Genomic DNA, 24,952 nt, shown 5'->3' on the forward strand with positions numbered 1-24,952 from the left:
TTGAGCACATCAGTGTTCAACTGGTTCTTATAAATGTTTATTCATATGATGGTTTGTGTGTGTCATTTGAAAACAAAATACCATTTTGAGAATAAAATAACATTGTTTTGAATGTAAAGTTTCATTTTGCAGGAGAATTGTGGGGTTTTGCCCATTGCGTGTGTGTTTTTGGATTTTGTGTGTAGAGTTCTGAGAGCATGAGGCATGCTTTCAAAAAATGTGTGTAAACAATCGAGAAAAACTGTAATGGACAGACAATGTAATGTCCCATTGGGAGACTAACCACATGTTAGATAAAGCTATATAATTATGCTACCAGGTTGCCAATGTATAAAGTTATGCATTGCCACTTTAATCCAAACATTCAACCCTTAAAATAAATACTTCCACAAACAGTTATTTGCACAATGAATTGAGCTTTGTTATGATGTCATCCTTATGTATATCCTCCACAAAGAGGGTTAATTAATTACATTTGTAGAAGATAAATAATGATGAATGAACAGCTGTTTGTTTTTCCTTTCATTAGTTTAAATCCCTAAGTCACAAACCTGAACACAAAGTGTAAATCAATGTGTAAGAAAGAGTAGAAGCAGAAGAAGAAGATGGGAGGGGGAGAGGGACTGACAGAGGCTACACTGTTAGAGGACAGAGGAGCACACTGAGTGTTAACAGTCAGCGTAGGTAGACTGCCTGAATAACGCCACTGCTTCACCACCAGCCCAGAGACATGGTGAGAAAGAGAGACGAAGATTCACATGTAAAAAGGAGAGACACCCAGTAAAGCGTGGTAAAGAGTGTTGCAACTGTTTTGAGCAACAGGAGCCTGTGGGGCCAAGAAGAGAGCAGCTGAGCCTGAGATAACGCTGTGAGGACACATGCCAAGTAATGGAGCTCGAAGTGACCAGCAGGCAGGCGCAGTTATTCAGGTGAGTGAGGCAATATGGCATATTTGTTAGGATTTTTCACGAGTGACTATTGGAAATCACAAATAACACATTTTAGTTTCAGTGAAGTGTATTTCAGCATTATTATATTAATTATACACTACAAACTACCTTTATTGGTTAATAGTACTGTTTATTGCTCTGGCTGACGTGATAATAATAATAATAATAATAATAATAATAACAGCATAGCCTTTAATTAATCTTATTTCCACATTTTTCGTCTCAGGAAATGTACCTGCCATTAAACATAATAAAGCTCAGTCTGTTAAAGCATTAATCCAAATGTTATTAAAGATTAAACATTTTGTTTGTGATGACAAATTGTTGGTTTAGTCTGTACATACAAAATGTAGATTTAAGAGACAGACTGTAAGTGTTGTTCAATAACTGCTTTATTAGTTTATTTGATGCCATGGCATACATTACTTTAATAGTTAATACATTAAAAATAAAGTATTGTGTTTTATCAGATGAGGGGGGAAATAGCAAACAAGCTAAACGATGACCACTGGCTGCATCAATCTCCTGGGCATAGAACAACCAACCAAACCAAGTTGACCTTGTGTCTCCATAATGAAATCTCTGCCAGACGAGACAGAGGCTGGTTTGTAACAAATGTCACTTGTCATATTGTTTCACCATGTTGTTAATATTAAAAGACAATGTAGGAGGTATGCAAATGTTTTTGTTGATGGAGCACGGACGACGCGTCCACTGTTGATCTGTTCCCAGCTTCACATGAGCACTCTTTGGGAGTTACAAAGCAGACTCTGTGCTGCACAAACCCACCGATTGTCCTCCTCTCCATCCCTCCTTAGAATTTTAAGTCTTCTCCTCCCAGAGCAAGTGACCCACACTGATGGAGGAGATTTCACAAATATTTCACGACACCCACTGAACCTCTGTGGCTGTGCGCCTGTTAGTCTCTGTTCTCCTCGTTCACAAAGACTGCATTGTTTACTTGAACTTACTCTCAGTGTCTTCATCAGAAGATGATGCTGAGTGTGAATGCTGAACTCTGTCTGGATGGAACACCCACAACTGTTTTTGGAGACCCCATGTGAGATGGTTTTCCAGAATGTTTTTTTTTTCTTTTTTTTTTTATCTCCAAGCTCTTCTTCGCTATTGAACAGTTTAGATCACATGTGTCAAACTCAAGGTCCGGGGGCCAGATGTGGCCCGCCACGCCATTTTATGTGGTCCATGAGTGATTAATTGGTCTTAAAAATCTGTGTTAAAATAGGTCTATGCTGCTTAAAGGCGTGCATTGACCATAAACTACATTTCCCATAATGCACGGCGATTGCGTTACCTGCAAAGTGACGGCATTGACTAGATCGCAGTGTATCATTGTATATGTATATCGCGCGAAGAGTGAGATTGAGATTGAGATTGAGACTGTGATTGCAGCAGAATGTGTTCAGAAATGCCACCAAATACGATGAGGCAGTGAAAGCTCGCTATGGGGCTGAAGAAATCACCCGTGCTTCAAAGTCTTTTTCTGAGGGTGTGTTTTTGAAGCAGTGCATGCTGAAGGTGTGTGAGCAGGTCTGCCCAGACCAAATACAGACTTTTAAAACTGTTCGTTTGTTAAGAACCACCATCACGGACCAGGTTACATCTATAATGCATCATATTTGTAACTTGAACAAGTAATAAATACAGATTATTTAGAAATATGTTACCGAGTAGTTACCTTTAGTTTACATTATATTTGGTTACATTTATTCTGTATGACAGTTTTCTGGTCCTTTGAGGTTAATCATTATGCTGATGTGGCCCTCAGTGAAAATGAGTTTGACACCCCTGGTTTAGATAGATAGATAACGTAGATGAAACATAGATGAAAGTGGGAAACTTTCTAATCTGTAATTATGATGTCAAAAATGTAATAAAAGAAAAGACGGAGACAAAGAAGGAGCATAGAATAAAATACGGGTGCAGCATAAAACAATCACTTTAGAATTATTGAACAAATGCAGTGTACATGCAGCAACAGATTCAAATGTAGAGTGCTTTAAATGAGCTCAGTCGTAAACATATGAGAGAAGAAATGTTTGAACTTGGTTTTAAATACATTCACATCAGCAATGAAATGAAGCTTTGACGAGGAAACTATAGCAGGTGAACGGAACATAAGATGAAAGAGCTGTTCCAGGAGTACGGGTGACTTTTCTAAATGCAAAAATTGTATTGTGAAACATAATTCATAAACCCTTGCAAGTGTAGTTAAGACAATATATTAGGAATAAAATAGACATTTTAAGGTAAGATCATATTTTTCTAGAAGAATTCCATTGTAAACCATTAAATAAAGACTTCATAAGTAGTAGATTTACAGCACTAATATTAAAACTAAGACAGATAAAATTTAATTAGCTATAATCATTATTATTTTTTATAATTATTATTATATGGTGCAGAAATAGATAAAAAAAAAAAAAACAACAACAAGAAAAATATTAATAATAATAATAATAATAATAATAATAATAATAATAATAATAATAAAAAGGTAAGCGACCATTGATTGACCGATAGAGGTTGTAAAAACCTTGTCGTTAATATTATGTGATTTTAATGCACGTATTTCAAATTAGTAAAAGGCAAAGCTATTAAAAAAATGCACATCAGAGAAGTCCTGATCTAATCACCGATCACTTGACTTTCTTGACTTGAGTTCATTCTTAATTTCTTTATTCATTTTTTTTGCAGAAAAAGACAACAAAACAATTATAACAGTGTAACAGATTTCGTTCTGTAACCAGTGAGGACAAGAAAAAAAAAATCACATTACAATTGACATTTGAAAAATAAAACAATAAATGGTTGTTAGCCCAGTCAGCAGGTTCTCACAAGGTTTATATTTGGACTGATAAATTTGTCCATCTGTGGATTCCATAGTGGCCAAAAGTGGCCAACCAGCATTAATATCTTGCCCGGCAGATGATTCTAAAAATCAGCTTTTCTTTGAAGGTGTAATGCTTTGTCTCATGGTGCTTTACAATGACATTTTCTTCTGCCAGTTTGCAATGTTTTGCAAATTTCTCTCTCCACATAATGCAAACCTCGAGCACACAATGATAAAAAAGCCAGGATGTTGGCAGTGCGACTTTATAGGCTCAAAAAAGATGAAATTGTAATTATGCACATTATTATTGAGTTAGTAATGGAGAAATATAGTCAGTTGAGAGCATTTTTGGCATTTAATTACGACGTTTTCTTAGGTTTTAAGATACAAGTAAGCCTTTGTTTCTAACTTTCCCCAAAACCATACACTTTTATTTTAGTTTCAGTCTTCGTCAGTCCTCAATACACTTCTGCAGCTTGGGACACGTTCCAAATTTCATAGCAGCCAGTCCCTGCTGCCAGATTGGTTTTCACACTATCCCTTGCCCCTCCCTGCTACCACGGTGATGCAGCTGTCACCTGTCAATTTCATGGTAGGGATGCACTGGCCTGTTATGGCTGAGAATAGAATAGTGGGGGTGTTTTCCTGGGAGTGGGAGAGAACGCAATCAATTCCAGGTCTCAAAGGGAATGACTATAGTTGACTGGGGTGAAGTAAATTCTCAACAGTCGTGAATGTAGCATATGTGCGCACCTAGGATTTCTGGGTGCCGCTCATGGGAGTGACTGGCCGTTTTTAAAAGGAGGAGACTCTGGATCATTTTGAACTGGTAAGGCCTTGTGTGCTATGTATCCTGTTTATCTTTTAATGCTATTGAAAACAGCGTGTTGCTGCCACCTTCTTGCCCCTCCTGGTTATGGAGATATCGCTTATATGAATGCCTCTGCTCGATCTCTCCTCTTGTTGGATGCCGTCATGGGGCGCTAAGATTCATTACAGGCTGTGGGCCCCTCACACACCAGTGCACCTTACTCTCTGGTCAGCTGGTCATTGTTGTCTGTGTGCAGACTCTTGCATTGGAATAATTTCATTTATAAATCTATCCTCGGCCTGTTGCCAACATTTATCCACCTACATGCTACTCAGGTCAGTCATATAGCTTACGTTCCCAGGACTTCATCACTTTTTCTGTCCCCTCTGTCCACACAGAGCTTGGCAAAAATACATTTTCCTTTACTTTGCACCCCAAACCTTGAAAAAGATTGAGCTGTCGAGCTTGGTTCCCTTAGCAGATTTGATAATTATTTTCGAGTGACTTGAGAGGACCTCTTTGGAAACTTGCTCCACCTCCAAGTTTTAAGTTTTAATCTGTTTATTCACTTGACATTTTGCACATTTCCTTTATTGTTATGTTCCGTCTGCAACCCTGTGATTGTCCTCAACGGGTCTCGAAAGGTCTTGAAAATGAGACCCCATGTCTCAATGGGATAACCTGTGCAACAAAGGCTCAATGGTAGAGCAAGTCATCTTTCGAATGGAAGGTTGTGGGTTTGATTCCCGGCTCTGCTAATCTACATGCTGATGTGTCCTTGGGCAAGATGCTTAACCCCACATAGCTCCTGACAGCTGTGTGGCAGTGTGTGAATGGGTATGAAAAATGATGAGCATAGATGCATTGTATGAATGTCTGAGTGAAAGGGAGAATGGCAAAACTAGTGTTAAGCAGCTTTGAGTGGTCATCAAGACTAGAAACCATTGTGTTTTCATGAAGACAACCAACACACTACTTTGACAAAATGACAATGTCATAATCCCACCTCTCTCTTGCGCTTGCATTTGCTGTTGCCTATTTTCTTCATCATCATCTTCCTCTTTTTGTGTTTAATATTTGTTTCAATGTGAAATTTCTTCAATTTACCACTACAGTGAACTAAGTTCACAGTAGAGCTGTTGATCAATATTAATATGAATGTCTCTGCATGACATTGTCATCCAGCTGTGACATCTATGTTTGGGACTTTATAATTTTATTTTCCTTCAATACATCATCTTCTCACGCTCACCCTCTTCTCATTATTAACTAGCACCACTATAAAGCCACTCAGTTGGCCCTGAACTGTGTCACGTGCATAAAGTCCATTGAAGTCCATTTAAGTTTATGCAATTTATCAAAGAAAATGAATATGAAAAGATATATCGTGGATATTCAACATGCTCCATGTGCCAGAAAATAATACCCCCTGTGCACAATTAACCCTTTCAATCATTTCCCAGCCATTAGTACATTAGTTCTCTTTTGCTCTGCAGAATGGAGGATCCGGAGAGAGTGAGCCAAGCTTCCAGTGTGGCCACAATTTCCTACTTTCCAGTCAGGAAGGTGAGTTTTCCAGTCCACATGACTGTAGTGTTGTGATTTGCACACGTGGAGGCACACGTGACACTGTGGATGTGCATCAATGGACTGTTTTCCTCTAAATGTGATAGGACAGTATTGGAAAGGTGCAAGCATTTGGAAAAAGATGCCATGCTGTCAAGAGAGACCCAAACTGCCCTGTAGTCATCAGAGGATGGCTAAACAAAAAGGTATCTTTTTTAAACTTCTACTGGTACATTCTATATAATATTCTATATATTCTATATGTAATGACTGCATGTAGAGAACTAGGTGACGGAGTTTATTCAAGAGTTGTGCTGAATGAATGCTCTTACTGCAGGATAGTTCTGGTTTAAAGCTTTGGAAGAGAAGGTGGTTTGTCCTCTCCAACTATTGTCTGTTTTACTATAAAGGTAAGGATCACACATTGTTTATCTTGCACTTTCTTTCATGCTATCTGTGAACCACAAGGCATAATCTTCTCTTCTCACTTCTTCTCCTCCTCCATCAGACAGCAGAGAGGAGTCTGTGCTCGGCAGCATTCCACTCCCAAGCTACAAAATCCTGCTCTGCTCACCACGAGAATGCAAGAACAGAAAGTTTACCTTCAAGGTATCTTTTTTAATATTATTTTATATAACAAAGATAATAACTGTTATATCGGTACCATCTGACCAATCCTGTTAAAACTGCTATTGACCCCTATAGTGAATTACCTCTGAAAAAATATAGGTGGTACACCAGGGAATGCGCTCCTATTTCTTCAGTGCTGACACTCAGGAGGATATGCTGGGTTGGGTCCGAGCCCTTTGCCAGTCTGCTGCAATGGACGCAGACAGCTCCATGAACAGGTACAACACTGCTATTCCCCGATGGTGTGACTTGTTAGGCAAAGTTTGGCACTGACAGATGCCATTGCTCCTTTCAGGCGCTGCATCAGTTATCAGGATTTCACACAAATAGGTGGCAGCAGTGAATCAGTGGACTTCCCCAAAGCTCCCTCTGATGGAGAGGGTTCCACCCAGAAACACAGGCACGTCAGCAGGATTCTGAGTGAACCCAGTCAGCTCTCTGGTGGAAGGATGGGGGAGTCGCAAAGGGGAAGGCGGAGAGCGTGTCAGAGGAACAGCAGGTTGTCAACTCACCTCAGTGTATGAGTGGGTCATATTGAAACTCCATTAGTTTACTATTACTTACTGTTGTTTTCTCTTCATAGCCCTTCAGACAGAACACCCAGTCCTCCTGAATTTAGCAGAAGAGCTTATGGTCCAAATCTAGATGAGGATTGTCTCCCTGACATACCACCCACACATATGGACATGATGGGAATGGGTTCACTTACCTCCCGAGGTCATCTGGGGTCACGACCTCATACACCAGTGGGAAGGGTTGACATTCGACCTCACGATGACCTGGTCTTGATGCCACAGACTCTGTACTACACACCCTCCTCACCTAAGCTGGAGTTCAAATCCACCCCTACTACTCCAGTCTCAGAAAGGTGGCAAAACCCAAAGGTCAGCAAGTTTGGTTTATTTTTCATATCTTAATTCATTTCGACTTAATACCTACTACTACTTACTTACTATTGCTATTACTGAGCAGTTTTTCATTGTGTGTGTTCACCTCCAAGATGCATGTTTGTTTGGCCTCCTGTAGAAACATGGAAGCACCATGGACCATGAGAGAAATAAAACATTGACATATAGTCTGTACTGGATCCAGGTCCCTTCTGGAGCCAAACAGGACATACAAATATATATATATATATATATACAGAAAAGAAAATTTGTATATTCCTCCAAGATTGTTTTCTGATATCAGTATCAGTATCAACATTATTTAGTAGTAATTGGTCTCAGTCACTAGTTTTAGGTCTTCTTCAATAGAACACATCAATTCTGTCAATTATGTTCCAGAGTAGGGGGAAATATAGTTGCAAGCAATATATATGTGTATAAATATATATATATATATATATATATATATATATATACATATACGTATAGTTACCCTTTCTTTTACAGTCCCCTAATTACCAGGTATTTACCTGGTAAATTCATGGTAACAAAAAAGTGTTACTAGGTAATTACCAATGGTAATAAGAAAGTAAATATAATGAAACTATGGCCAAAATACTGGGCATTGACCTGGTAGCTATTGTATATTATCGTGTGTTATTGGGTAATTACTGCTGGTAATAAGAAGGTAAGAACAATGAAACCATGGCCAAAATACTGAGTAATTACTCAATAAAGCATTATTGGTAATAACTACTGGTGATAAATGAGTAAATACAGCAAATCTACAGCGGAAATACTATTCATCTGGTAAATTATATAATAATAAAATAATACAATAATATAATTGTGTTATTGGAAAATTACCAATAAGCAGGTAAGAATTTCTCTGCTATGGTAAATTCAGATGTAGATACCTCCCGTTTGCCATTGAATAAGCACAAACTTGTACCATGTAGGTTCAGATATATTACTCTTACTCTCATGGTAATTTACTCAGTAAGTAAAGTAAAACTGTACTGTAAAACAAAGCATTGTTTGTTTCCATGCTATTACTATGTTCTTACTAAATCCTTTCTAATAGATTATGCCCTTTTCCGTGCAAAGAACACAAACTTGAACCTTAAAAGTTCCACAACATTACTAAGTAAAACATGTCAAATTACCCAGTGAGTAAGACACAACTGTACCACACAAAAATGAATGTTTAATACTAAGATATAACAAAGGCACAGTGGAAAGTAACAAAATGCACCAAAGTTACCATGAACATTATTACGTAATACTTATTACTGCAGATGTGGGGTTCAAAGACAACACTTAAACAAATACAGAACTCTTCAAAATGTTTAAAATCTGAAATAAAGTATGCTGCCATACACAAGCAGACTGTAAAGTAGGCAAAGACAGACTCGGAGAAAAACTGTAGTTTTAGCAAAAAAAAAAAAAAAAGGCTGTGCTCTATAGGGATTTGAGAAAAAAAAGAGAGAGGCACCGGCGCCCTGGAAAACCTTGCGCTATGGCGGCATCCAGTGAGCTCACGCTGGTCCTTGAAAATTCGGGGGAGAGGGTGTACAGGCCATACCCATATGCAGCAGGTCTCCAAGGTGAACAACCCGAACAGGGCTGGGCTCGCCTTGAGCCGTGGCTGGGGGAGCGCTTAGCAGCTGACTTAGAACTGGAGCAGACCAGGGGAACCCGAATGTTTAATTAAAACAAAGCATTGCGAAGGCCCGTGGCGGGTGTTGATACGATGAAATTTCTTCACAGTGCTCTGAATGTCAAAGTGAAGAAATTCCATGAAGTGCGGGTAAATGGCAGGAGTAACTATGTCTCTGAATTCCAAAAAAATATTATTCGCGTTTGCTACCGCTGATGTCAAATGGTAGTGTTTTGCATCATTTGACATCATCGGTGGCCAAACATTAATTCAAGATTTGAACTACAACACAAGTTCTGCACTTTTTAGAGTAACCCATACAGGGACGAGAGTTCATTCCCAGAATGGAAACTGTGTAAATGGTGTCCGCCATCTTTGCTAACAGTTACGACAGGCTTTTGCCTTGGATGTGTCTGCTTTACTAGGTAAGGAGTGACAATGGGGACAGCAAGACTCTTGTTGTTGTCGTTCGTGAGCGGAATTTTTTTTTTTAAGAAGGCACTTGCTTCAAATATTATTGCACAATTCTATTACATAGATGACCTAGTTTTAATTTTGACATTCATCTTTTCAACAGTGAAATATCCCTTTAAGGTAGCCAAAGGGTTACCCTCTTTCAACCACACATATACAGAAATAAGTATTACTGAATAATGTTCATGGTAACTTTGGTATCTACTTATATCTTGGTATTAAACATTAATTTTTGGGTGGTACAGTTGCATCTTACTCATTGGGTAATTTGACATGTTTTACTTAGTAATGTTATTAAACTTTTAAGTTTCAAGTGTGTTTTCGTTGCATGGAAAAGGGTATAATCTATTATAACATATTTAGTAAGAACATAGTAATAGCATGGAAACAAGCAAAGCTATCTAAGTACAGTTTTACTTTACTTACTGAGTAAATTACCAAGTATTACATAGTAATATATCAGAACCTACATGGCAAAAGTCTGTGTATATTTACCAGTGAGGTGACTTATCTATTACAAATTATATATTTAAGAACATGGTAACAGCCTTAATACAAATATACAGAACATTTATGAGTAATTTTTGCTAATAAACTATGTAAACAATGTTACACAGTGGACCTTGAAAATCAAATGATGGAAATATCCCAGCCAGTCCATCTGGACCCCATAATGGATATATTCAGGCTGACAACATGGGCGTCCCATTTTACTGAAATCTTATGGGATCTGCCTGATTTGCCCACTTCAAGCCCAGTAGGCAAATGCCAAATGGGCCACCAAGGAAACCACAGACAAACCTGCTTGGGACCCAAATTGGCAGCCCAAATATATCTCACAGGACCACCAAGGACATGCTGTGTAGTATGAGATCGAATGTTTTGACCCTATAAAAACAGGAAATCTTCAGCCTTTTGTTTCTGTTTTTAATTTTTTTTTTTTATTTATCAGTCTGTAATATTGTAAAGCTGTATTTCAGTACTGGAGTTGACCCTTTCATGTATTCATCTGTCACTCTTTTCATTGTCGTTTTAGGCCACACCCACATATGGTTCAGTTCATCATCCCCCCAGTGGAAGAAGACTAGCAAAGGTGACGATACAGTACAAGACTGTGTAAAGTGAATGTTTGATGAACAATACACTAACAGAAAAAAATAATTTTGAGTGTGCACAACTGATTAAAGACAAAAGCTTAACAGGTAACTTTACAACAAGGGTACATTAATAAATATGAGTAGAGGCTGTAATAAGCATTCTTATGATGATATTGAAGATATTATTTAATTCATCATTCAAGGGTTTAAAAAAAAAAAACTACTGGTAACATCAGTGAACACAGAAGTAACTGTCTGTGGGTGTACTGAATAAACATCACTGAAGTATAATTAAGCATTTATTAACCATTGTTTTCCATTATTAATGCTTCTTGTGACCTTTATTGTGAAGTGGGTAATGTATCGCTCAACAGATACTTCACAAATACATAAATAAACCTCACATGAGCATGGTTTACCATGCTCATGTGAGGTTTATTAATTAAGATTAACATTATGGTTTAATATAATGTTAATCTTTATTAATGCTCCATTATGGTTCCCACTCCCACAAGAAACATTAATAAATAGTAATGATGGTTAATAAATGCTGAATTATAAATACATTATCCTTTCTCTGTAAGCCACATTTATCAAGTCATACTTAAGGGATGCATGTTTTACATGTCACAAGGAACATGTGACAACAAGTGATGATTAATTATAGCTAAGTAATGATTATTTACTGCTATTATACATAAACGAAGTGTCACTTTAAGGATTTTTTTTTTTTTATCTTTACCAACACAGAAACCTTGTAAATATTAAGAGAGCTTAAGAGCTTTATCATTACTGATGTGAGCTTTATGAACCCTCAAACATATATGATATTTTGTTAATTTGTATAGCATTAATAAATATAAGTTAAAACAATGTCAATTCATGTGCTCTTACCACATGATTGAAGTGAGTTGGACATGGACTCCTGTATTTTTAATGCCATGTTCTCATCGCTTCTCTCAATCTCTCAAATTTTTAGCGCTGCTCTGCAGGAGCACAAGCAGACTTACTGCCCCCTTTGCCTCCCTTATCGAGGGCTGCGCATGCTCCACACCCACCACACCACCACCACCACCATCACCATCACCGCAGCCATGTATCTGTCTGTGTGCTACCGCCTGCAATGGTACAGCCCGTTCTGCAGTGCAGTTGTGTTCTAATGGCATCTTGTGTGGAGCGGCTTCCAAGCTGTCAGTGTCTTAATGTTGTTGTTTTAATATCGGTGTTCTGTTGCCTTTGTCACTAATGTCCTAGCCCTCATGTCCTTGTGGGCCCCATATGGGTTATATTTGGGCTGCCAATTTGGTTCCCAAGTGGGTTTGTCTGTGGTCATTAGTTCCTCGGTACTAAGAGGGCATGGGCTTGAAGTGCGCAAAGATACGAGTCCATATGGTTTCATAACCCTTATGTGGCCCACATGGACATGCAAAATTTTTAAGTTTTTTAAAAATCTGGTTGTGTGAGGTCAGTCCTGGATAACTGGGCACAAAGTGGATACTAAGTGGACATGGGCTTGAAGTGGGCAAGTAATGCAGGTCCTATGGCCCAACCTGTGATGCAAAATGATTTTAACAATTACGTTATGTTGTAAGTGCGTCTTCCCGGCGCAAGGGAAAAAAGCACACAGATTTTCAAGCGCAAACTGCCAGCTATATTTTCATTCAGAATGGGCATTTGCAAATGGCTGAAAAAGCCAGAAACTACGCAGTTAGTGTCCCTGAAGCCTGGCAGCGGCAGCAGCAGAAGTACAGTGGTTGCCACTGCACAAGTTTTCTTATACTATGCCTCACGTCATCCCCGCTCCCCCACCCCTCTGTACCAGGCTTTTAGCTAGGATTTTTTTTAGAAGGTGCACACCCTCATCTGGTGCAGACAGACGGGCCTTTTTTTCCTGCAACTGCCCCTGCGCCGTTCACTGTGTGCTCTGTGCTCCTCCATCTCCAAGCAGGCTCTCTGTATCCAACGCAGCCTGGATCATTTCTCTGGCTTTATCCCCACATCTAAATAATGATCTTTATGAGGAGGATCGAGTACAGTCATGAAGTGCAGAGGATCCGATTAGATCTTAGTGTGGTGAATGACTGGTGTTAAAGGTGAAGTAAGTAGTTTATAGTGACATCTAGAGGAGAGGCTGAAATTTACAACAACGAACTGCTCCTCTGCTCACCCCCTCCTTTCCCTGAGCGCTACGGTATCCTCAGCTGGTCAAATGTCGTCCTCGTCGTCTTTCTCCGTGTCAGCAGATGAGGTTCTAATGTTTATTCAGATGTACATGAAGTGGTTCTTTTGTATATCGCATCTGCTCCGTCAGTGGAGGTGGGACTTCCTCTTCAAGTAAAGCTGTATGCAGCCAAGTTTCGCTTTTATGCAAAGAGACTTTCCAGCATTTAATAGGTGCTGTTCCGTGTACTCACATCTTGTTGTAACCGTTTTATTGGTGTTCCAAACTGATCTTGGATGGACTCTAAGCAGACGACAGGCGTGCGCTGGCCACTGCCTGTCAGTATTGAATAGTCTACTCTCATTGACCCTGTTTGAAGATCGTTAGATTCTAAGAGTTTATGTACCATCAGTTAAGTTGCATCCATCGCTATCAAGGGGGTAAGTCCTTGTCTTAACCAGAGATAAAATGAATTTAGTAGAGATAGGGATAGGAAAACAAGAGGGGGGGAAATCCCCCCATCCCCCCTACAATTTGCACCCTTTCTACATATATGTACACGTTTTCCTTCAAGACTATTTCACAAAATGATGATGTACATGTTTTTTTCAGGCCCCAAAGCCTGACTCAAGGGAAACACCACCAATCAGACCTCTTGAAAGTGATGCAGATGTGAGCATTAATGGGTCTTTCCAGTCATTATTATATGCTGTCATTTATCATTTATATTATATGTCTATTTCTATTGAGAGGTCAGTTATATTCAGATTTTCCCTTTTCAGACCGTGTTGACAAGGTTATGTGGGTGTGACAAGCTGCTACAGTCACTGTCTGTGGAACTGGCCCAGTTACAGATGGATAAGGTCAGCAACTGAATGCTTACAGGTGCACCCAGTTAATACTCAACATTGTTATTATTATAATTATTTTTAACACAACATTTCTTTTACAGGATAGTGTTCAGTGTGCGTTAGAGGTGTCCAGACTGCAGCTGGACGAGTGGCAGAGCCAGGGGCCACAGGCCCTGGATGAAGCTCTGACCCACAAGGCTTTGCTCCAGGAAGACCTGGTCACAATCCGAGCCAGAATGTGTGACGTGTCTTTGGTGTGTGTAAAAAAACTGGGTGGCAACTGAGATGAAACGATTCCATTCAATCTCTCAAACATTTTTTTTTGATAACTGGTTATTTATTGTTTACGTGTGTCCCTGTATTTTGTATTGTATTCAGGAAATGGAGAGAGTGTGGAGTCAATATGAGAGAATGGAGAGTGAGCTTTCTGTTATACGCTCACACCTTCAGCATATATGTAACTTTGGAATGCCTCAGGTAATATCTACATCAAATAAATAAATGTTTTCCACCCACGACCCATCAGTGGGTGGGTCCAAATTCCAAAATCTTTAATTTAAGAGTTATATGTATATATTATAATTAACATGAACACGGGAAAGTTATAATCAATTTCCTTGGAAATTATTAATTGACCAAAATCTAAATATTAGGTGTTATATGACAGTAAATTAGCCGATACATTGTGCACAATTTTTTTACTTGATTATATTGTGATTTGGGTCATCACAGTTGGCCATCTTACATTTTTTAGACCAAACATTTGCATTCCTTCATTATAACTTTGTATTGGAACTTGTTCCATGCACAGCTACAATATAAAGAGCCCAGTTCCCTCACAATGTAATAGCTTGGGCTCTGTATATTGAAGTCGCTTATTTTTTGCTCCATTTATTGGAGCCACAGAGCTCCAGCTGAGGTAGGATTGTGGAGCAGGTCAAGAGACTGTGGAGCTCTCGTGAAAGTCTTTTGGGCAGCACATGTCATGCACGGCCGGGCAGGGGCACCTGAGGCTCACGGAGCAAGAACACAAACGTTATTGCGAGGGAACTCAAACATATTGCAAGAGAATGTAAAAGTTATTGTGAGGGAATGCAAATATTTTACAAAAGCTTTAAAAAGTGGATCCCCCACATGTGAAATTTGGCTGCCTTGGTGCTTTGTAAATGCTTGTGTTTAAAGTATATGAGACTTTCTTTGAGGGCAACCAACAAAGGGCATCTCCGTCTGTGTGTGTTTCACCATTTACCCTGAAAGTTTTAACATTTCATGAGTGGAATGCTTTCTTCATTTCAGGAGCAATCTCAGTCTCAGAGAGAACTGTGGATGATGGAGGACATCTTGGCTGGACTGAAGGTCAACAGGGATCATTTCCGATTTTTGCTGGGACTACAGAGACACAACAGTAAGAATCTGCTGCTCCTGTCATCATGTTTCATACTGTCCACAGTGTTGTCATCATGTAATTTATTGCCACGCCAGGAGGTGTAATATTTATCAGGGTTTATTGGCAGAAATCAATCAGAAACATACTACCAATAGTTATAAGTGTATAATAACTTTTAAATAAGGTTCTTTTTTATAGCCTTACAGCTGCAAATTGCAAAACAAGAGAAAATTATAATTTCACGGCTGGCTAAATCAATTACTGTGCGCTTCATCTCGTCCACGTAATAATAAATGAATTGTGTTTCCCTCTGTCACAGTGAATAATGTACAGTATACCAGTCTTATGTAATTGTTCACTGCTGCCACTAATGTGCACAATTGTTTACTCTGTGATCATGCACCTAAAACCTGACAATAGATGAACATTGTCAACACTGTGTGACCTTTTTCTCTCACCCAGTGTTCCAGTCAACAGTGCCACATTCTGCATCTCCTGGCTCTCCCGCAGAGAGGCAACACAGTGACCTGACAATGGTACTGTCCAATGTCCCTTTGTCAGTGACCATCTGATGACTGTTCAAATAAAATCCAATTCACTTATGATAGATATAAAATAATTTACTGAAAAAACATGTGACCAGTATTGTGTTGTGTGCAGACATGTTTTGCTGCATTGATACATATGACTGTAAAAAATCTGGGTCATTGATCTCTCCAAGATGATTGGCTTATTGGTGTGTGGTCTTTAGGTTTACTGATGGTATCATTCTTGCCGGTTTCTAAAAGATATTACTTTTGTTTAAATTCATTATTATTTATTTCAAACATGAGACCTGCGGTATCATATCAGTCTGTACATCCATTATCTACCGCTTTATCCTCCACCGGAGGGTGGCATTGGGCGATAGGCGGGGTACACCCTAGACAGTTTGCCAGTCCATCACAGGGCCACATATAGAGACAAACAACCATTCACTCACACTCTCACAGGCCCTTGTTCCGAAGTTGTTCCAAACGGGGTTCAAACCCAGGAACCTGGGTCTTCTTGCTGCAAAGGCAAAAGTGCTAACCACTATACCAACCGTGGGCCCGCATATCAGTCTGGTTCGATGTTATTGGATCTCCCATTGTGGCTTCACAGGTTTCTAACATTCCTTGTGCCTGTGATCCCAACAGGATGTGGAACAGGAGCCACCAGTTCGTCCAGCATTACCCCGTGAACTACTGCAGAGCCAGGACCAAGGCCATGGCTATACTGAGTCACCATATGAGGTAGAACATTTTCAATATTCATGTCAGACATTATTAAGTTTGAACATATTTATATGTACTTTTTTCAATGCTTGTAATGTAGGGATTCTACAGCCCCTCTGTTGAGGCTGCACAAAGAAGAGGGAGAAGCCAGGCTGACATCCTGATTTTGAAAGCACAGAGAGATGCATCCGGTTGGTACATACTAATTACAGTAGGATACATGATAGCAGTCATATAATTGCAATGGCCAGTTGATTCATATTATCTTACTTATCTAATATTTTTTTTACTTTAACTGCTCGATCATGCTGTCATTCTCCAGTGGCTTTGCCTTCTCTGCTCATTTTTTCCTATTTCTTTTCTCCCTGTCACCATCTCCTCCCACCCATCCTCAATCCTCCTCTTACCTTTATTTTCATGTCATTTTAGAATCTCAGCCTGACACCAACTGGAACCAACCAGACACAACCAAGGTTTGAGTCCTCGAAATGTAGTTAACTATAATTAGATCTCCAAATATAGAAGCAGTCAAAGCAGGGTTTTCCTCATTTCAATCACAGCCAAATTTCAGTTCTTTGATTGTCAATTTTGTCATGCAATTGGGCCATGTTGCAGTACCTTTACTAGGCAAGTGGGGGCGGCAGATGCTTATTTCTCCTTGCAATAGCTCAGTCTATCTCACTTCTGCCACACCAACCCCCCTTTTCCACTGCACACATGCATACTAACATAATGATGTCAGCACAGGCTCATGCACACATACATCTCTGCTCAGATAGACACCGTACAAACACACAGTCCTAATCACGACCTCTTTGTTTTTAGCTGTTTCTTTTACATCCACAGCTCATAATGATTCATATTCTAATCAACCTATTGATTCTAGAACATAAGGATGAGTGAAGAAGAGCAGATTGAAAGGATGAGGAGAAATCAAGAGCGGTTGAGTCATCACAAGAAACCTCCCATACCTACTGTCAGTGCTCAGAGTCAAGATTTAGAACCACGAGAGGTTTGTCATCATTAATCACTGCACTATATCATATGTAATGCACTTATTGTACATACTTAATTACTCCTCTATCTTCCCTAGACTCCCTTTCCTTTAAGGGTGACTCGTGTTGTAACAGCAGTGCTGCCATCCTCTCTTGTGGCCCGGCGTGTTTCTGTTGAGGATCCTCCGGCTGAGCTTGATAATTCCCTGCCTGAGCAGATCCCACCAGAGCAGAGTAAAACAATTTTAAATACGCTGCCTCGGCGTCTACTGCTGGAGCGTCCTGATAATAGCCAGTCCTCTGCTGCAGAAACGCACCAGGATCAGCCGTTTAAAAAGACGAGCAGACAGCAGTATCCGGCAGCACTGAGGTCTCCCAAGAAGAAGTCAAGGCCAGACGTGAGGAGAGTGGAGTCCCCAAGATATGCACGTATAGAGAATGGAAGAATAAGCAGAGACGTTATGGTAAGCATAAAGTAAAATTATATTGTTAGTACAAAACACAGTGAAAGTACAGTACCAAACAATGAAAGGTGAAACTTCTTGCTTTCAATCTACATCTTTGCAGATACAATAGTGAAATCCAGACCTGAACCACAGTTTCAATGTGTACGTTATCATAACCACTTTTTTATTTTTTTAAGGGAATAAACATGAGGTTGAATCCTGGTAAAGCAGGGGTTCTCAAAGTTTTGATACCTGAGGGCCAATTTAGGAACCCAATGTTGGACTGAGGGCCACCAAAGGGGGAAAAAAGCTAAAATAATTTTAATGACCAGATTGCAGTTCTACAGTTTACACTTATTGGTCTGTATCCAGTAATGTCCAATAAACATTTAACAAGATTAGTAGGGTTCCTGGATTAAACTGTAATTCATTGTAGGCCGCCAGAAATGTTTCTGCGGGCCGCCATTGGCCCCCGGGCTGCACTTTGAGAACCAGTGTGGTAAAGTATACATGCATAGTTTTACCCATGGTTGGAATTACGGGGAGCTCTGAAATATCATTAGATGTTGTGTCACAGACTTTATTTTCTGGACAATTAAGACCTAATCATAGTAAAACATATCAATACATGTTGATTCACTTACATACCACTTTCCGAATATTTGTCAATGTTTCCACCAATAAAACCTAATGCTGTTGCCACCCATGGTTGGTTCATTTATTTGAAATTAAAAATGGCATTGTTTCTCATGGGGTAGTGAGTATTCTCATGTGAAACTGCTTAAATAGGCGGCGGAACAACCCTCTGCCCCACTGACATCTGACATGGACCTGGACCTCTGTCTGACCCCAGAGCAGAGAGATGCCAAACTCCGACGTGTGAAACGAATAAGAGAGAGGGTCATACAAAGGTGGGATATTTATTTCATTTAATATGTAAAGTGTCCACCCACTTTATTATTTACTATATTTACCATAAAGTATGTATACTCTCACAAAATAGTTCTATCTATCTATCTATCTATCTATCTATCTATCTATCTATCTATCTATCTATCTATCTATCTATCTATCTATCTATCTATCTATCTATCTATCTATCTATCTATCAGTGCAGTCAGAGAGAGTGTAACTACATGCAGTCAAGTGGCAACAGGGGAGGAGGGGCAGGAAGTTCACCAGAAGCCCCCTGACAAAGTAAGAAAACAAAGGATAAAATCAGGTAAGTGTGATATTTCCCAACCCACAATCAAGGACTCTGTTCAGACCTGGTGTTAACATCTGTCCTGAGTAATCCATAATCTAAGTAAAGGTCTGAATGCTCCCAATCCCTCCTGAATATGTCCTCAGATCCAATCACAGAAGCATTTAGAAGTGGTTTGAGGACACGTTTGTCCACTTTCCTGAATTGCATGAACGCAATTTGACCACAGGGTACACCAGAGACCGTCTCCTCAGCTGACATATATACAGTACAACCCACTGCAGTTTCACTGTGATATTCCACTTATGCTTTGATTTATTTGCAACTGCCACTCATTCATTTTCTACTGCTTCATCCTACCATATGATGGTAGGATGAAGCACTGGACACTGGAGAAGATCCCAACTGACAAATGCAACTTGCATTCTGTACAGATCACAAATCCATCACGGGGCAAACACACAGAGTTGATACTCGAACACCATTTAGAGTGTCAAAATTAACCTATGCTTGTTTTTGGACTGTGGGAGAAAACCGGAGGACCAAGCAGAAGGGAAGAACATGCAAAACGCACACAGAAAGGCCCTCAGTGAATTTGTAGCCAGTACAATCACCGATCAACACATGATTTATTTTTTTCTAAGTTTTTAAATCTCTCTCCTGAACAGACATGATGTCTGTGAGTGAATAGAAAGTGGTTGAAGCCAGATGTCGCATGTAGAACACATTTTCATTCTAGTGTGTAAACAGCTGTACTTTACTCTCCCCGCACAGATCACTGAGAACTGATGTTAATAACAGGTCTGCATGGGGCCAATGAGACAACTTTTGATTTTAAGAGGAAGTTGTTATTTTTGCAGTTCCTTATTGCTCAGGAAGGTTCTGCTCATGTTTCAGATCCTAAGAAGCAACCATCTATTGGTGGCTATGAAAACTGTGAGGACAACACAAGAGGGCCTGCACCGCTTCAGCTTTCTAGTGGAACATCTCAGGATGAAGATGACAGAGATGGACCTGTGAAAAAATATCAGAGTCAGTGCAAGTTTGGGGACAAAACAAAACACCAGAAGGATTGCAGTGGAAAAACAGGTTTTGCCAAAGATAGAGTCAAACGTCCATTGTCACCCTATCATATCTCATCTATGACTGTCTACCAGAAAGATGGAGGCAAAGGATTTGTAAGTTGCAAGGTTGATGAGGAGAAAAACCTTGAAGAACCTTCTACTGATGATAGTGAAGCTCATTCCACATCTTCTGATCTGAGGGCCAAGTGGTTCCTCTCCACCAATCATTGGCAGGGCTTCGTACCTTTACAGATACATGGCATAGATTCCCTGTGCAGTGAAGCGATGACTGACAGGGAACAACAGCCAGCATGCTCTGATGATGCGACTGATTCCGGTGAAATGTCATCCACAGTGTGTGAAAGTTTAGAAAAAATGAAAGAGAACCATTCCCTCTTCTATAAGATCGCATGTGACATCAGTATCTCAGATACAGATATAACAAAGAATGATGGGAATACCAATGTCCAGTTGCCATGTGGGCCAGAGGAGGAAGAACTGTTGATAACTGAATCTGATGCGGAGATACTGCCTGACCATGAGAGCAGCTTGTGTTTGCCATCAGATGTTGATGAAAGCAGTCTCTCAACAGATGACAAATTCCAGAGTTCAACAGTGGAAATCCAGAGCAAAGCAGCATTCAACAGCAGTCCAGCAAAAGAGACACGTGTCCTTGGAAAGATCCAAAAGAAAGAATGTGAAGATGCCATGAGGCAAGAGAGCCACTTGACTCAAGTTGAACAGAGTGATGTCGGCGCTTTAGCTGATGTTGATTCTGAGCAGACCCCAGATGACTATGTCAAGGGAAAAGAACAGGGTTTCGATAAGGAGTCAGAAGATGTGAAGATGGACCAAGAGAGGTGTGAGGAGCAAAAAAAATCCCTTTGTTTAAGTGAGGAGAACAAAGAGACGGTTCAAGAACAAGGCAACAACAACAGCTGCATCACTCCATCCAGCTCTGTGTACAAAGGCAAAGGTATAATCCGCAGTGCTTCTTTTGGGAAGGCTCGAGTAACAGTCATAAGGACAAGTTTGTAGGAGTATGAACAGGAACTGTTTGACAAGCTTAGGAGAGACAAGAACATAGTGAGGTGATTAATTGTCAAGAAAAATGCTCAATGGGAGGACGTGAAGTGACTGAGGTGAAACTAGACCTAACCTAGAGGTAGAAGCGGTCAAACGGGAACAAAGAGTGTCAGAAAATGACATAATGCTTGCTAAACTTAAACATTTCCAGATGGTTAGAAATGGATGTAGATAAAACAGAGAATATCGTCAATACAAAACGTTGATATGCAAACAGTGTTCTTGCACTTCTTGAATGTGGTTGTATAAGGTTTTGACACATAGCCATCGCTTGAATAAAATGAAATGAAAAATGATTAAATGATGTAGCTTATTGCACTGTGCCCCTGAGCCGAAAGCCAGCTTGAGAAGTGGATGGTTGCTCTCTTTGAAAACATGGCCTCCAGCAAGGACACAGCATTTAGGGACACTGGTTTAATGTATGGCATGTTGAGGAAATGAACCCACTTTATCCCCCTGATAGCCTTTTGTGTCACTTTTTGATTCGCTCACTCTCCAGCACCAAACTCTATCAAGAAAATCGGATTTTGAAATCGTCAGATTTACCAGTGACACACACTTACCAAATGAATCAGCAGTAGACCAGCACAGCAGCTACTAAAGTGAGCAGTCACAAAAGGCATTATAGCCATGTGTGCTTTATTTTGCTTGTACAGTATTTTATTTATTTCAACTTTGTACTTTTTCTCACCTGCAGCTAAAAGTCATCATTTTGAATAGAGTTTAGAACAGATTACATTCTCTATCAGAAAAGAAACATTTATTTTATTATTTACTTAAAATCTCAATTTCACACTTAACATTAGAATCACAACATTTTAATGGTATGGCAATATGTTTTTATTTTGGATGTAATATTATGATATTATCATCTCAAATCTAATGCAATTTCCAGCATGGTATAGTTGCTTTCTCTCACAAAGATAAATACAATTCTCGGTCATCCATGTTTTTAATACAAACATGATACCCTTAAAATCAAGTAGGCTTCACAACTCCCTGTGGAGTTTATAGGGGCCCCTTGTTGGGAAACGTAATATACCTTTATAGAATATTATATAACATAATATTTGAGTCTGGAGCATATTATGCTAAATCATCTGAAGTCATTCTCAGAGACTGGGTTGAGAGCTGAATGTGCAGAATCGTTCATAAAATCAAAATAATAGGTTCTATATGGAGTTTGGTGCAGGAGAGTGAGCAGTCAGACATGTTCTTATGATTTTATTTTAACATTTATTAGGTGACCCTTTTTTAAGTAGCTTAATGTTTCCTTGTTTCCTCTTCAGTGGCAGCAAGCTTCTGTGACTCGCCTCGCCACGGGTTTTATGTCGTTTCCACTAGCATAGTACCTGGTACCAGGTACTTTTTTGGCAGCTACTCTGGCTGAGGCGATACAGTGTGACATCGCCAGACTGCCATCCAACATAAGAATCAAGCCGAACAATGCCGAAATGTAGATCAGTTAAAAAACAACTTAAGGGCGCTTCCACACCAACAGCAGTTGGTGCGCACCAAACGATCCATTCGAACCAAAAACTCTAGTTCGTTTCGTTTTCGTTGGTGTGAAAGCATCAATCGCACTCGGGTCCGCACCAAATCAAGCGGACCAAGACCGCTAAAAAGAGGTGGTCTCGGTCCGCTTGACTCCGCACCAAATGTCAGTCTCTGGTGCGGTCCCTCTGGTGAGAACGCGAACTCGGGTCCAAACAGGCTAGACTATTAATTCAGTTATTTTACATAGACTCATTTGCTATCAGTGGGAAATTACCCTGTAGCCTATTGGCCCAACAGATTAGATTCTGCAGTAAATGCCATGGACATAGCCTACCTTGTAGGTCTTTGGAGCAATCTTCGTCTCATCGTTAGCACGACCACATTCATGAAAATAGCGCGTCTCCTCTGCCTGAAATGACGTGCTATACGTCTTCGCCGAATTCAGTGCATCAGCAGATTGTTCTCCAGACTCAAATTGGATATTTTGCCAAAAATGGCCAATACAGAGAATGTAATAAACGAAGATCAGAGCAAGTAGCAATGTGCGAACGTGTTGCTCCATAGTGAGTCAAAATTGGCGCTTTTCTACCGGAAGATATATACACATTGATGAAATCAAACTTTGTATATCATCTCTGAATTAATACTCGAATGCAACACAGAAACGATCTGGCTGCTTGTCAGTGACATGCACAGACATTTGGAAGGACAGGGTGTGAACAATTTAAAGGGCACTTTAAAGGGTACAGTATGTCCAAGGTGCAACCTGGGTTGTTGCAGGGCATCTTATTGGACACTATCACTTTTCTCCACTAGTAAGGCACTCCTTTTTTTTTTATGTATATTTTGCTTTAGAGGCCACATACGAATGGCATCCAGGAGGGCATTTCCTCATGTGTTGTTACCACTCTAAGAGGTACTTTTCCATGCATCTTGTCGCTCAAGAGGGCACTTTAGCGCGCAGCGTTTTTGTCCATTAGGGCGATTGCCCCTCCCGTCCCCGTCCCCCTGTGCACGCCACTGACAACAACATAACCCTGCTACTGTCCGTGTAACTTAACATGTGTTTTTTTTATTTCAAATAAACGATCATGAGCATTTTGTGTGCGACATTGTCCTCTCATTTCATTTCATACATCCCTGTTTTTACTCAATGAACCCCCAACACACACAGGCTCGGATGCTGCTCTCTGAGTCGACCTGATGCAGAATTCCATGGAGCCACTGAAAATGCCTTTGTCACTTTAAATCCTTCAGTCGATGACATCATTGTCTGAGAACACATTACATCACCCCTTTCTATGCGCTCTCTCTCTTCCTCTCTCTTAAAGACAGCACCACCTTATGTTTGCTAAGCTACACACACGCACGCACACACACACACACACTTGATCTGTTTACAATGCCATGTTAAAATATGATAACAGCCTCCATAACGTTGTATTCTGCGAATGGACTGTTGAATTAACATTGTATGCATCTGTGCATGTGGTCATTTTCATCGACATAGGGAAAGTTAGTATTAAAATAACTATGTGACAGTTTATGTAAGAATAGCACAAATAGTTATTATAAACTGCTATTTCTTTATGTTTTACTTTAAATTAGAGCAGGGGTTCCTTTTGAAGTCAGACATATTTAATGGGTGTGGGAGACGGAAGGTGATCATCACATGTGTATGGGTGTACTTTATGCTTCTTTAATGTAACAATTAAACGTTGAAAACAGCAACAGAATACCATTGACTCCCATGTCTTGTGATTGTGTGAAGTAGTTGGGCCTGCAGAGCATGATCCCTTTTTCCCTATATATATATATATATATATACATATATATATATATATATGTGTATATGGGTGTGCGTGTATGTGCAGTGTCACTCGGTTTGCACTCTGATATCATCTGATATATCTAGATATACATCAGGTGTTTGACGAGCCATTGGGTGAGTGTGTATGAAGGATCACAGAGATGCGGAGAATGCCGAGAGAATGTTTCTTTAAGACTCATTACCTTCCAATCCGACAGAGGGGGGGAGTCAGTGGTGGTGGTGGTGGTAAGGTTGCGTAGCGTCTCTCT

The 24,952-nt window shown here is 39.9% G+C and overlaps 1 protein-coding gene across 6 annotated transcripts; it reads left to right on the forward strand.

Annotated features, from left to right (window-relative positions):
* Positions 1–792: 792 nt before the first annotated feature.
* Positions 793–23,971, forward strand: plekha4 (pleckstrin homology domain containing A4). Of its 6 annotated transcripts, XM_083903585.1 has the most exons (25): positions 793–929; positions 6,109–6,178; positions 6,286–6,384; positions 6,516–6,588; positions 6,687–6,787; positions 6,908–7,026; positions 7,104–7,307; positions 7,392–7,692; positions 10,866–10,922; positions 11,906–12,052; positions 13,700–13,759; positions 13,870–13,950; positions 14,040–14,192; positions 14,317–14,415; positions 15,235–15,343; positions 15,788–15,861; positions 16,504–16,599; positions 16,682–16,772; positions 17,011–17,054; positions 17,468–17,593; positions 17,675–17,810; positions 17,886–18,040; positions 18,812–18,933; positions 19,135–19,244; positions 20,124–23,971. In XM_083903585.1, the coding sequence occupies exons 1-25, from the start codon at positions 889–891 to the stop codon at positions 21,326–21,328; spliced, it is 3,873 nt and encodes a 1,290-aa protein (XP_083759711.1). In that variant the 5' UTR covers positions 793–888; the 3' UTR covers positions 21,329–23,971. The 6 variants fall into 6 exon arrangements, with proteins under 6 accessions (XP_083759711.1, XP_083759708.1, XP_083759713.1 ...); XM_083903582.1 differs by having other exon boundaries at positions 17,675–18,040; XM_083903587.1 differs by having other exon boundaries at positions 17,675–18,040; positions 19,140–19,244; positions 20,124–20,257.
* The last annotated feature ends 981 nt before the right edge of the window (positions 23,972–24,952 follow it).

Source organism: Microchirus variegatus (assembly GCF_963457635.1).
Source record: "Microchirus variegatus genome assembly, chromosome: 17".
NCBI classification, from domain to species: domain Eukaryota; kingdom Metazoa; phylum Chordata; class Actinopteri; order Pleuronectiformes; family Soleidae; genus Microchirus; species Microchirus variegatus.

Excerpts from the sequence above, each read along its gene's own strand:
- plekha4 (XM_083903582.1), top strand. The coding sequence starts at position 889 with ATGGAGCTCGAAGTGACCAGCAGGCAGGCGCAGTTATTCAG. Across the intron at positions 15,862-16,503 it reads AACACAGTGACCTGACAATG|GATGTGGAACAGGAGCCACC; the intron begins GTACTGTCCAAT and ends TGATCCCAACAG. Across the intron at positions 17,055-17,467 it reads ACCAACCAGACACAACCAAG|AACATAAGGATGAGTGAAGA; the intron begins GTTTGAGTCCTC and ends TATTGATTCTAG.